We start from the raw sequence: 14,039 nt of genomic DNA, 5'->3' as shown, positions 1-14,039 counted from the left end.
GATTAGTGAACACAAGCATCTGTCTCATTGGTCGCTCTGACTTACTTTATCCTTGGAGGAACTAAAAACAGTTCAGAACAACCAATGAAGGGATTCAGTCCCATACTTTTTGAGCCAAGAAAGATGCTTTGATAAATAAGAACGAAGTCTAAACCATCTAGCTGCCTTTTGAAAAGAGCTTTTCCCTGATACGGTGGCAGTGACAACACTCTTTACTCTCCCTAGTGAGAACGCAGTTAATAACGGATGTTTAGGAACACAGCTATATTAATGTGAGCTAGTTGAAAGTATTCATGTCATTTGATATGTTATTTTCACCCCTTAATATACCATAAGTGTCTCACCTATAATATACAGAAATTCCCATTAAAAATATTCTTTGAAGAATTTCAAATAACCTAAAATTGAGAAGTGATTAAGTAAATCACAGTAAACGCAGTCATTAAAATGTGTTAACACATAGTTTTAATAACATGGAAAACGCTTAATTGCTTAATGCTTTAATTTATGAAAGAAGAACTCTGTAATCATATGTCAACATAGGCTCAATCTTAGGCGGGAAAAAGAAATTCTCAAAATATTTTAACAAACATTTTGACAAATATTGTTCACCTGTAATTGATTTTCCAGACTCACAGCAAAGAAGCAGATAATTGCTTTCCATAACTAATACCAGAACCTAAAAGAAAAAAAGCATCAGAGGGGATGACTCCTCAGCTTAACTCATTTTATGGATAGAAAGTCTTTTTCTTAATAATAATATTTTACACTTTCTAATTCCCTTATTTTTTCAATTTCTGAAAAGAAAGTATTTTTTATTTACATTTTTATTGGGTATCTTTTTATTTACATTTCAAAAGTTATCCCCTTTCTCGGTTTCCTGTCCATAAATCCCCTATCCCATCCCCCCTCCCCCTTCTTCTATGAAGGTGTTCCCAGCTACCCACCCCTTCCCACCTCCTTGCCCTGACATTCCCCTACACTGTGGGGTCGAGCCTTGACAGGACCAAGGGCCTCTCCTCCCATTAGTGCCCAACAAGGCTATTCTCTGTTACATATGCAGTTGGAGCCCAGGGTCAGTCCATGTATGGTCTCTGGGTAGTGGCTTAGTCACTGGAAGCTCTGGTGGGTTGGCATTGTTGTTCTTATGGAGTTGCAAACCCCTTCAGCTCTTTCAAACCTTTCTCAGATCAATGCTCGGCTGCTAGCATTTGCCTCTGTATTTGTCATGCTCTGTCAGAAAATTAATTTTATAATTGGTAAAATTAGGCCTTAACTCAGAAATAACCCAAAAAGCAATAAATTTAAGATACTTTGAGTAACTTTACTGGGATCTGCTGAGATTAGGATAAACAGAGTTCAGCAGATGTGGATTTTGGTGCTGAAGGAGGTGCTACTGAGAATTATAGCAGTAAGAATATGAAACCTGAATTGGCCACCTCCTGTAGTCTGGCAGGACCACCCCCCATTGGATAGATAAGGACTCTAGCCCACCCTTAAAACTTTTAACCATAATTTGTTCTGACTACAAGCAATACAGGGACAAAGATGGAGCAGAAACAAAGGGAACTGACCAACCAATAACTGGCCCCACTAGAGACACATCCCATGGGCAAGCACCAATCCCTGACAGCTAATGATACTCAGTTATGCCTACAGAAAGGAGCCTAACATGGCTGTCCTCTGAGAGTCTCCACTCAGCATCTGACTGAGACAAAGGCAGAGGCCCAGAGCCAAACATTGGACAGAGCTTAGAGAGTTGGTGGAAGAATCAAGGGTCCCAGAGAAGAAAAGTCCCCAGGGAACTCCACAGGAAGACACAGTCAACTAACCTGGACCCTTGGGGGTTCTCGGGGACTGAAACACCAACCAAATGGCATACACAGGCTGGACCGAGCCACCGTGCACACATACGTAACAGATGTGCAGCTTGGTCTTTCTGCAGGTTTCCCAACAACTGGGGCAGGGTCTTTTCCTAAAGCTATTGCCTGTTTGTTCCCCCAACAGGGGTGCCTTTTCTGGTCTCAGTAGGGGGGATGCACCTAGTCCCTCAGAGACTTGATTGCCAGGCATACCCAGACAGGGCCTCTGCTCTCAGAGAAAATGGGGAGGGGATAGGGGGAAGGGGCTGTGTGAGGAGGAGGATTGGGAGGAAGGAAGGCAGTGATCAGGATATAAAGAAGGGGGGGGGAGAGGGAGAGAGACTGACTGTGTGTTATCCCAAAGCCAGTAAGACGCAAGTCAATGCTACTTCACCATATACTAGAGCCAGGATGTAGAGTAATCTGAAAGTCTCACCTCCCTTTGGTGCGCAGCATTTTTAACCATCAAGCAAAGAATAATATGTCATTTTCTACTTTCATCATCATGTATACTGACAAAAGGAGGGACTTGGGAACAAAAGCTCATGCCAACGATGGGTTATTTTTAAATGATAATAATGACAAACTCATTCCAGGCTTAGACATTATTAGTACCTGCCTTGAACGGTTGTCCAAACTACTTGAATTCATATCTTTATCTACCATGAAACTTTAATACAAAAAAACTACTTAATTTTAAAAATCCATACACTTATCTTTCAGGGGATGTCAAATCAGTGGTTGAAAACAGAGAAATACAAAGCAATCAGGAGTCTACAACTCCATGCAGAAAGGTCTGAGAGGAGCATGACTTAGAAGGCCATGCTCCCAGACAGGGCAAGGAGATTTGATCAATGAGCAGCTCCAGTGGGTATATATTTATATATATTCTAAAGTGATACAGATGCCTTCTTACTGTTCAGTCCAGTGATAATCCATGCACTATAACATCAGTGCATTAACCTTGCATTTATGACATTGTAATGTCTTGAAAATTGTTGCTATACTTATTTGTCTATGTGAATGAATGCATGTGCACATGAGCACCCTTGAAAGTCAGAGGACAACTTGCAGGAGTCAGTTCTCTCCACCATGTGGGACTCAGCAGTCAAACTCAGATTGGTGGCAAGCATTTTCACCCACGGAACCATCTTGGTGGCCAGACACTGTGGAGTTTCATCCAGTCTGTTTTCTGTAGTGTTGTGTGTATCTGCATACTTCAGATATCCTGAACTACTTGTTCTCTTGCTCCTACATTTATTCTCTCCACTCACTGCATAGACCCAACTGCCCAGTGGATGGGAAATAATAAAGATAAACAGTACAAACTGTCTACTCTTCTTTAGAGGCAAGGGAGGACGTCAGGCCAGAGGTCCTGTCAAATCCCGTGTGCATTGCCTTTAGATGATTCTTGTCTCTCTCTGTCTTTCTGGAGTAAGTGAGATTCACACCTTTATTTTGCAGCCGCTGCAGCAGCAGATATGGCGTATCACCACATCAGACCGCCCATCGGCTATTCCATCCCCAAGCCCATCTCATCCCTGCTGATACGGGGCTGGAATGCATGTCCTGAAGTGAGTGAGTTTGTTTCTTCCTATAAAATGTGTGGTGTCTCACAGCCTGTCACAGAGCACGTCTGAAACATCTACACCCAGTGTGTGTTGGAACAGACCAGTGGGAAGACTGACCTGCCTTCTGTGCTCAAGTCTCTAATGGCCCTGGGGAAGTCTGAGCAGCTCGATGCCTTTGTTGTTGCTCTCTGGTTTTGAAATGTTGCTCACAGTAGGTTAGTCAGAGAGACCTGTATTTGAGAGGTGCAGCCTTATCCCAGCTGCAGTTTGGTTGGCTATGATGAAGCAAACTTGCAGGAGACCCCAGGAGATGAGGTCTTCAGCAGCAACCTGAGTCCAGCAATAGCAGCCATGACAGCTCTGTTCTCTGTGTACTCATAGGTTGACGAGTGAATCTGCACTGTCTCTCTCTCGCACTGGGAGACAGCAGCGGCTAAGATGGTCTCTGCTACAGCAATCTCCCATTTGCTCAGATCTGGTCATAACATCACAGGTCCAAGGAGTGGAGGGCAGTGGCCTAGGTTCTGAGCTCCTTGTTTTATAAATGCCCGAAGATTCTCACTTTTCATACCAGCACATCTGCTCTTATCTTTTCACCCACAGCCTTGATGATTCACTCTTCCTAAATGTTTTAACTCTCCTCAGCAAGGAAGCAGACGAGCGGAGCTGTTTCTATTTCAGAAAGTACCCCCCATAGACAGATAGAGTCTGAGAGATAGATAGATAGATAGATAGATAGATAGATAGATAGATAGATAGATAGATAGATAGGTAGGTAGGTAGATAGGTAGGTAGGTAGGTAGGTAGGTAGGTAGGTAGGTAGGTAGGTAGATAGATAGATAGATAGATAGATAGATAGATAGATAGATAGATAGATAGATAGATAGATAGGGCCCTACTTAGACATCTGAAAGAAAAGGTTTGATTTGGCCAATGGGTCTTTTTTATTTTGTTTTTGTTTTTGTTCAAGGCCACACTCAAATCAAGTCATTGTCCAATCCACTGTGTCCATAGACCCTTTCAGAGGGAAAGTGAACATTCTCACAGGATGTGGTCTGAGTATCTCTCTGGATAAACTCTTCTTCTGGTCACTCAATCAAACAGCACTGTGTTGTACTGAATTTAACTGAATAACTGACAGGTTAACACCATAATAGCAGACTTCGTTTTGCTTGTTTGGTCTGGCTTTGTTCTTTCATATAACCCTAGAACTCAGAACCACACTGTAAGTGCTCAGAAAGGCAATGCCTGTAGAATAAATAAACAAATGCTTCCTGTCAGGACCTCCAATTCCACGTCTAAGATTTTGGTGTCTGGAAAGTTTTATATAAAAATTGCATGACTTAAAATAGTTTGAGGAGAGGTCATACAATGTGAAGCCTGAGAGAATTATCTGAAAATAAATTTGACGAACACTTTATCCAGAATTTTTCAAATATAGTAAAGAGATTTATTTGCTCTGTGTGTGTGTGTGTGTGTGTGTGTGTGTGTGTGTGTGTGTGTGTGTGTATGTTGATATACAGGGGGGATTGTTTTAATGGAAATGTTGTATTACTAAGGAGTGAATTTTATCAGCACAGCACACAGGCTGGCTTTAGTTTCAGGCAGAAAGATGGAGACAAGTTGTCATTAAACCGTGGAGCTGCCAAGCATCTGGTAACATTGAGCATTCACTCAGCCTTGACCCTGCATCTGATGATGTTCTGCTCTTTCTCTTGTCTTTACAATGCCCTCAAAGGTCCTTATCAGATCAGCAGGGTGGGTGGTAAGGTGATGGCAACAAGAGACCAACACTCTGATTATTTTCAGAGTTCAACAATTAGTTTATTGAGTCTACTGCTCAATCCTGCCATGTTGTCCATGAATCTGAGGGCTTTATCCATTATGTAGTGATTAAATAAACAAGCATTAATAAATTTAGAACTATGAGCCATGATTTAGGAAGACTCCATGAAAAATGTAAAGGAAACCAACCAGAAAGCTGAGGACAGAGTGTGAGTCCTTGAAGTTGTCCCGGAAATAACACTTGGGCTAATATCAAAATCCAAATACCGGCATTCACTGAATAAGGATCTGGTGAGAGAAGGAATTTGTGTACGCTGAAAAAAAATGTATGTTTATGGTGAGCAAAGAGATGAAGGGTTTGCTGGTTTTGGCAGCCCTGAAGTCAGTGACAGTTAAACCTCTAGACCAAAAAGAATTTGATAAAATGATCTACAGATGTAAATGAATAATGCCGTGTTATTCCTCCCACTACTTCATTTCCTCATTCAATTTTTTGAGAATCTCAGACATGAGTACTGTATCGACATCCTTTCTACTCCCCCTCGCCCTTCTGAAACTCCCTCCTAGTCAACCGAGACTACCTCTCAAAATTCCTGACACAATCCAAGCCCCCAATATCCCAAAGTCTGCAGTACTGGCTTAAGTGACACTGACTAAAGGCAGGTCCAGACAGTAACAGAAGAACCATAAGGAAGTGTGTTTTGTTGTCTTGTTTTTTTTAAAAACAAAACAAAAAAACCAGGGTCTGTGTAATCATGGCTGGCCTGGAATTTGCCATGTAAGCCAGGCTGACTTAGGTAAGCAATGTCAGCCCTGGCAGCTGCAATATGAGCTTAGACAAGAAATTGTACATCGTTTAAACCTTACCACTGAAGCAGTGAAAAATTATACAATGAATAATATTTTAGACATATTTTCTAGGTACGAAGGGTTTCTCATCTTTTACTGAAACGGTCGCATGCAACTCTGTCCATGAAGAAACCTCTGGGTTATCTTTGGCTGTTGAGCAGCCTCACGTCTGTGTGAAAGGAGAGATTGCTCAGAATGAGCATTCCTGCGACGCAGCCTGAAACTGTGCCTTCCACAAGCACCCTAGCGGCGCGTGCCCAGCAGAGACAGATCTGAAGCATGGAAACTGAAGCACAGGTTCTGAGGTCAGAACAGCCCCCAGGGGCTGCTGGCACTGTGATCCAGTTGATTATAACAAGTACTTGTGCGGTTGCCATGGGGATTCGGAGGCTAACGGAAACCTACGATCTATTGCAAAGGAAGCAGCCTAAGAAAGAGGTGACAGTGTGCAAGGGGCCACTTCTGCTGCCTTCTGAGAAGCAGCCAGTGAGGAAGAGAAGGCTTCACCCCTACCGATGTTAATACTGGTGGGTGGCAGCGGCAAGGAGAGAGAACAAGGCTGAGGAGCCTTCATTTCAGAGACGATAGAACTTTTGAGACGTTAGGAAAAAATGCAAGTTAGACACAGAGACAAAGCCATGGCCCCATCCCCCTCTCCAAGAGTGCTGTCAGTCAGAACAAAGGAGACTCACCATACAGGACAGCAGATAGGTGTACCTCTCACCTCCAAGGTGTTTCCCACAGTGAAGTGGTATCAGGAGAGGAGGGAGACCCCAGCATGTGGTATGGGAGTGAAGCCCAGGCAGAGAGGCTACGCGAGAACAGGTAGGGCAAGAACTGAGCCAGAGATGTCTGACTCCAAGCAAGACAGAGAAAGGGGGTGAAGGGCTCTCAGAATGAGACTGTTCCATTGCTTGCTGTCAGATCCACACAGGAAACAGAAGCGAAGCGCAGTGGGCGCCGAGCAGTGTTTGCAGTGTCCGAGCAACCCCTTAAAGCTCATTTAATATTAATAAATATCAAATGCACCTAAAAGGACAGAGAGGCCAGGGCAGATACAAAGATGGGGCAGAGAACACTTGTTTCTGTTTAGTCTCCTGCCTACCCCCCACTACACAATGTGAACTCTGGTATCCTGCTCTGAATACACAGGCTAAACACCTTACTTGGTATCAGTAATAGATTGCCTGAGTGGACCTGTAGTTTTCAGGTAAATGTGACTTTCCGTGAACAAGGGTTATTCTCCACTGCAGCTAAATCCAGTGTTTATGAGCACATTTGGTTCTTCCGTGCAAGGAGGGGTGCTCAGCAAACAGCAGTGACAAGCTTGACCGGAGAGATCAAACCTCCGAAGACTGGCGATAATGGTTATTTGGTTTTCAAAGACTTATATTAATAACAACCGGCAATAAAGCTCATTAAAATTCCTTTTGTTCTCCAGCCACAGTGTTGCTTCTGAAACCTGTTTGCCCTTCTGAAAGGAAGGAAGCTGAGCTTGCCCTCTTCTGGACTTAAAGGGTTTTTCAAATTCTACAGTCAGCCTGGAAATCCTCAATTATTTCCCCTTAGAGAAATAGTAGGTTTCTTAAGACTCCTACTTAAGATCTAAGAAAATTATCGACAAAGCGATTACAAACGGGTAAAATTTACCTCTATGCAGTACAATTAACAAACACGGCTGAATTTTCATTACACCATAATTAAGAAAACAGATCAGGCGCACATGAATCTGTGCTCATCAGTGCAGAAAGCAAGGTTGTAATAGCACTAATTGAGACATGCATAACAATTTCCATAAAATAAACGTCACATGCAAAACGTTCTCTTCTCGTCGAACCTTCCCTTCATTTGAGAGTCTTTTTTTTTAAGTCTTTGTTTGATTTTCCAGGACTAGGCAAAAGTTCCCATCATCCCGTTCCTTGAAGGAACCGATTCTCTCAACTATAGGGAATATACTTCAGGCTCCATCTTCGATTTCTGTGCTATAGCTGACTACAAACCTATATTTCACTGGGGATGAAGAATTACTGAGAAACTACACCCTGAACAGTACGTTTGGTGTCCACAGAGGCTAGGGATGTTTTTGATCCTCCAAGAAGACAGCCTAAGCAGGAAATAAATGGTATGCGGCTTGGTGTTTCTGACTCTACTTCCAAAAGTGGTGGGTAAGAGTCCCCAGTAAGCGATGTGTCTAATGATGTTTTTTAGCAGGGTTTTCAGCTCCATTTTCTCTGTTCAGAATTAGAGGCACGCCGTTTTCTATCTGAGAATGAATAGCATTTAACTCCTGTGAGAGGCAAGGAGCTCCTGGTGTCACCCCCTGACCCAGCAGCCTCCCTATGTTCCCTGTCACCTCTCTCTCTGGTTGGTTATCTCCAAGGCATCTGCAGTGAGGCCCATGGTTGTGAGTTCAAGGATCTACCTCACTCTATAGCATGCCAGTTTCGACTTTACTCACCTCTTCAATGGAAACTGTATCCTTGTCAGAGCTTGGAAAGCACAGTACAAGTTTCTCTTTCCCTGAACTTCCCAGTATCTGCTGCCTTTCTTCTGCGTGGCCCATTTGTGTTGTCTAACTTGCTGCACTAGAATTTGCATCCCTCTCCAGGAGTGCTTGCTTCTGTGTTCCCACCCCTGCCCATGTCCCTGGTGGTTCTCCACCTTTACCCCCGTGATGCAGTGTTGGTGTCTGTCCCCTCCTGCTGCAGTTTGGCTAGTGTGGAAGACAGTGCTGTTCCATGAATGGCAGGCTGTTGTGGGGTTGCATCCCGGCAGTGGGAGAGGACACACGATCCTCTCTGAGAGCCATCTTGTTTCCTATGCCAGCCCCTTTCCCATCCATAATTCAGCCTTCCACTCTTCCACAGGATGCTCTGACTGTGTTCATTAATGGCTTTTCCTCACTTCCAAGCTGTCCGTGGCTTGGTTTTTGCTCCTCCTGTTGTAAAGCTTGATTCTCATCCAAACTGTGATCATTGCTGAAAGTGCCAATCACCTGGTCGCCGAGGGACAAAGTAAACTGGTTTAACTCATTGATCTTTAATTCGTCCTGGTCCGTGTCTTGAGTGGACACCGTTACTACATGGTCAATAACTCCCCTGGGGTGTTTAGACAGTAAAACACTATTCTCTCCATTCCCCAAACAGGCTGGGGAAGGGCCAAGAACTTCCCCTTGTAGACCAGTCACATTTTCCATTTGATCGGGTGAAAGAAGAGGAGGTGAATGCAGGCACTCAGCAACCCTGACTGAGGGCTGAGGCGCCATTAATAGGCTTCCATTGGGAGCGCAGCCCACTGGTTGGCAGCTGCCCTGCTCAGAACCCCGATTGTCTACAGAAAAGCTGTCAGCTCTGAAGGTGTCGTTTGTTTCCTGATTAGGAGTCTGATCTAAGGAGCGTTCCAGTGGCACCTTTGAACAAGTGAGCTTAGTATGGCTGCTCCTCTCTGGCGGCTGAGAACTGACAAAAGATAGAGGTTCTGTTTTGAACTTTCTCCCGGAAGTTCCGGCTGGTCCCTGGGGAGGTAACCTTGTTCGTTTACGTCTCTTGGTGGGTTCTGGTGTAGATTCCTCTGGGTGGACCCTAGTTTTCCCAAAGGGGTGCAGACCTACCTTCATCCTTAAATTCTGCCCCTTTGCCTTCTCCCTCAGATGGGAGGGCTTGGGTCTCTTCTTTTTCAGAGTCTGTCGCTCTGGAAGGTTTTCTCTTGCTTCCTTGACCTCCTCCAGGCTGGCACAGTTTTTGAGATGCAAGGAAGTCGGGAGTTGGCTTTCACTATCTCGCTGTCTCCCAGAGACTGGTGTTTCTGCTGACACCACCAGCCCTTTTGCCCTGACTAAATCAGGGTCCTGGAATTTAACCCTCTTCGTAGAATATGCCTTCTTGATTTTTGCTGACAACCTTGATTTGTCTTTGACCTCCTGACTCCTGAGGAATTTTTCTATTGCTCTGTTAATTTGAATTTGCTGCTTCTCAGATTCTGTGTGCTGTCTTCGATTTGGCTTCTTCTCCCTCGTAAAATCTTGAAATGCATCCCAAGACACATATTTGCAGGTGAAGGAAGCATTGGGATAAGAATCCGTGGGCTTGCTCCACTTTAAAGAGTCCTGGTGATGGTCATATCCCACTCTGTGTCTGTGGGCCATTCTGCCTACAGCACGTTCCCCTGGCTCCTGTCGCCTGGGGAATGAGCTGGTGGAGAACAGTCTCCGTACAGATGGCTCTACAGCATTGTCTCCTTTGTCTATTGGAGGCTGCCATGATTCATTCATTAAATGCTTCCCAACACTCTCTCTTGCCAAGGCTGAGGAGGATGTCGCATATCTGCTTCTGAATGTGTCACTGCTCACATCTGCTGAACAATAAAGGCAGGAATTTACCACTAGGCCCAGTTGTGGTATCCCAACCAAACAGAGGTCTATGAACCTTATGAAAATCGTAGAAATGACTCCTTCAATTGTGATAATTCCTGAGTATTTCTGCTGATGGGAAAGACGACCCTTGGCGATTTGGTGTGTTTGCAACCATGGTCTTCCTAAGCCACATATCAGTCAGCTGTGATGCTGACTTAGAAAGTGTGCCATTAGGATTGTAAATGACAAACATGCCAGCTCATACTTAGATTCCATTATGGTTATGTTAGCTTTAAAGATGACTGACATCTGAATCCTTTTCAAACGGCACGGTGGGTTTCCCTTATTTGTTTTCCAGTTTGGAAATGGAATCACAAATTTGGAAGAATGTAGATGTAATATTAAACAATATTCAGGCCTCAAGCAGAGTAACCTAGACAACAAGAAAAGAGTACTTGTTGCCTTAATGAAGGGAGAAGGCCACATTTTATTTTACTTCCTGCAAATTAATGCAATATCCACTAAAGATGTATTAATAAGTGGGTAATTTGGGATGTTGCCTGGTAGCAGTATCTACCTGTGACTTTAAAATAGTACGGATAATATATACTATTAATAATACACGTTCAACAGTACCAACAAAAACCTAATATTCGTTTTGCTTATAGGAAGAACCAGGCAATGTAATAAATATTATACACTTATTAGCTTGTTTGATATCAACAAGAGCCATGGTCTGCTGTAGAAGTCCCAACATCTTAGGACATTTAAGGAAGGAAGTACATCTGGGTGTTTGTTATTTTTCTACAGTCCCTCATCAGGAATCGGACCAGCCTATCTCATTCTCTTCCACAACGAATAGAATTATGCCTCACCACCCCGCCTTCTCATTTTCCTGAAATCGTTTGAATAGAGGGAAAAAGTGTTAGGTAAAAGAAGAGGTGACCCAAGCCCAGGTTAGAATGTCACCGTACCCTAAGGCATACTTGTAGGTGACTTTGAAAGAGTTGCCAGTATGGAAAGAGTGTCCTGGGGAAGAATCGATGGTGTTCATAAGTTCTAGAAACTGAAAGAAAACAGCAAGAACTACTCAACTAGGTGATGTCTGGCACTTTCTCTACCCAGAGAAGTCTGTTCTGAAGTCCCAGGTTATAGGCATAAACTTGAACTTGTATTCAAGACCAAGTATGGTCTTAACTGCTTTCCTGAAGTCTTCCCTCCACTCCAGAAAGCTGCAGAACTGCACATGTTTCCCCCAAGGTCACCATTGACGTGACAGACCACGAAGCCAGTGCTACAAAGGGTTAACTGGTCATGTCCTCTTGTGTATATAATTCCCCCACAGACAGACTAAGCAAGGCTTTAGGTACCTCTGAAAGCTAACAGGAAATGAAAAAGCTAAGCCCTGATTTCTTATAAAGTGAAGCCAATCTTTTCTGATTTCTATGGAATCCGTTTTTTTCTTGGCCATCTTTTTCTGGAGTCAAACCATCTGCCCCAAGGAACCAGCAAGAAATACAGTCAGATAAACTCACATCCTGCCTTTTGCCACATAGGAAATAAAATATAGTTTCATTCTTATCCTGTGGTGCCCAAATCCAGCCTTAGGGCCAGATCGCCACAGAAAGTGTATCACATGATTCCTCTGTCATTCATTTTTCCAAGAGAAAATCCTGCTTCCTCTAAACCAGTTAAAGTAAGTGGCAGAGCCTCTGTCCTGAGCAGCCGTGTAAGTGTGCTCTGCAGGGCGTGAGAGCGTTGCCCCAGAATTCAGGAAGGAAAGGAAGATGCTTGATTCACTGCCTCAGCAGAAGTATTGGCATTGCCTGTAGACAGCGGGTAGGTGCCATGGCCAGGTCCACTGGGCTCCCAACATGAGACAATGAATTAAGCCCTGACTTTCCCAGAACTGAGAAGTTATCATGCTTGACAGCTCAGCAAGCAAAGTGTGTTTCTTGACATCGTTCCTGAAATGAATCACTGGCATGAGGAGGCCATTCTTCTCAAATGCCATGCTGCAGGAAGGCTGTTTACTGTAAATTGGCGCCAGAGCTCGGAGGATGCTGGGAGGAAAGCTGGTACCCACATTTTTAGAAATCTCAGCGATATTGCTATTCAGGCTTCTCTTTCCTTTTTTAAAGCATCCTTAGGTATTGGGTCTTAATGTTCACTTTTCAGGCAGAAGAGGGAACATGGATAGCTCACCCCATTGCAGTGAGACAGAGAGACTCACACTCACAACATACACAGGAAGTACACTTTGACAGAGACATTTACTGGCACACAGACACATACACGGATACTCAGACATGTACATGTGTGCATTGATACAGACACACACATACTTGGACAAGCACGTGTGTGTGTTTATATATACACAGGTTCTCACAAAAGCACATGTTTACACACATATACCACACATACACACATACATACGGGTTCTCAGACAAACACCTGTGCATGTTTACATACCCCTATACACACGAATCATCAGACATGTGTATGTGAATTCTTATATATACACAGATTCTCAGAAATTCACCTGTGTGTTTATACATGTACACATACACACATTCTCTCTCTCTTTCTCCCCCCCCTCTCCCTGTCTGTCTCTCTGTCTCTCCCCCCAGTACCTTTACATCTTCAGAAAAGGAAGAAACAGACTACAGTGAATTTTATAGCACTGATTTGATACAGAAACTGAAAACAGGGTTCCTCCTTCTGAGAATCTAAGCACAGTGAGATTTTCTAACAGACAAGCTCACCTATTGTTTTTGTTCCATGCTGTGGCAGGATTTGAGAGCGGATTTCTCCACGTTTCTGGTTGCTTGGCTTTTCAGCTGTCTTTGGACAACATCTTGTCGCTAAGTCTGCATCATAAAGAGCTTTCTTGTTCCCAGGAGGCCCCAAGCATCCTGCCCGTAGTTCATCAGCCAGGCAAGAGCAAGCACTGTGTGCCTCATGGTCTCTCCCTTTCAGCTTTCTGAATGATACATCCACGGCTGTGGACTTGGGGGCCAGCCTCGCTTGGTGGCTGTTTTCCTGTCTAAGTGGTGCTTCCTTTCTGGAGCCCACATCGGACATGACCTGTGTCTCATTTTCTCGAGTTAAGTGGCAGTTACAGTACCCCACGGCACGGCCATTTCTTGCTTCATGAGCACACGGGGATTCATTGAGGGTTCTGCAAGAAAGGTTTTTGGATGTGCGTTCATTTGCTCGGCCTTGTTGGAGTTTCCAGTTAAATATGACTAACCCTGCACATGTAAGGCCAATGGCTCCTGTGGCAAAAAGAGAAAGAAAGAAAGGCAATTAGAAGAACACCATGGGAGAAGTGTAAGGCTCACACACGTGAAGGCACAGGAGCCCTCCCTCTGTCACTACAGGAAAACCATCGAGACAGACAGCCACTGTTCTAATTTACTTCATTCTACTGTGCAGTTTGTATATTAAGAATTCCAGTGTCAGAGAGCTGGATGCCTGGGTAAGAGTTATGTTTGCACAAACTTTGGAGCCTGAGATCAAATCCTCACCATTAGTGAGGAAATCTAGGTTCGGCCCCATGTGCACTGTAACCCCTGAGTTATGGGAGACAGAGGCAGAAAGATCACTGTGGTTTGCTGG

At 44.0% G+C, this 14,039-nt stretch overlaps 2 protein-coding genes across 2 annotated transcripts in view; one reads left to right on the top strand and one right to left on the bottom strand.

Moving 5' to 3' along the window:
* Tnni3k (TNNI3 interacting kinase) overlaps positions 1-14,039 on the top strand; it is a 267,950-nt gene that overhangs the window by 193,366 nt on the left and 60,545 nt on the right. Inside the window, 1 exon segment of the mRNA NM_181769.1 lies at positions 3,327-3,436. Coding sequence (NP_861434.1) covers positions 3,327-3,436 — 110 coding nt within the window.
* Positions 4,354-14,039, bottom strand: part of Lrrc53 (leucine rich repeat containing 53) — a 26,143-nt gene continuing 16,457 nt past the window's right edge. Inside the window, 2 exon segments of the mRNA XM_039103893.2 lie at positions 4,354-10,417; positions 13,184-13,696. Coding sequence (XP_038959821.1) covers positions 8,913-10,417; positions 13,184-13,696 — 2,018 coding nt within the window. The 3' untranslated portion in view covers positions 4,354-8,912.

Source organism: Rattus norvegicus, chromosome 2 (genome assembly GCF_036323735.1).
Source record: "Rattus norvegicus strain BN/NHsdMcwi chromosome 2, GRCr8, whole genome shotgun sequence".
NCBI lineage: Eukaryota > Metazoa > Chordata > Mammalia > Rodentia > Muridae > Rattus > Rattus norvegicus.
Note: the sequence above shows the minus strand (reverse complement) of the source record. Positions and strands in the feature narration are given on the sequence as shown.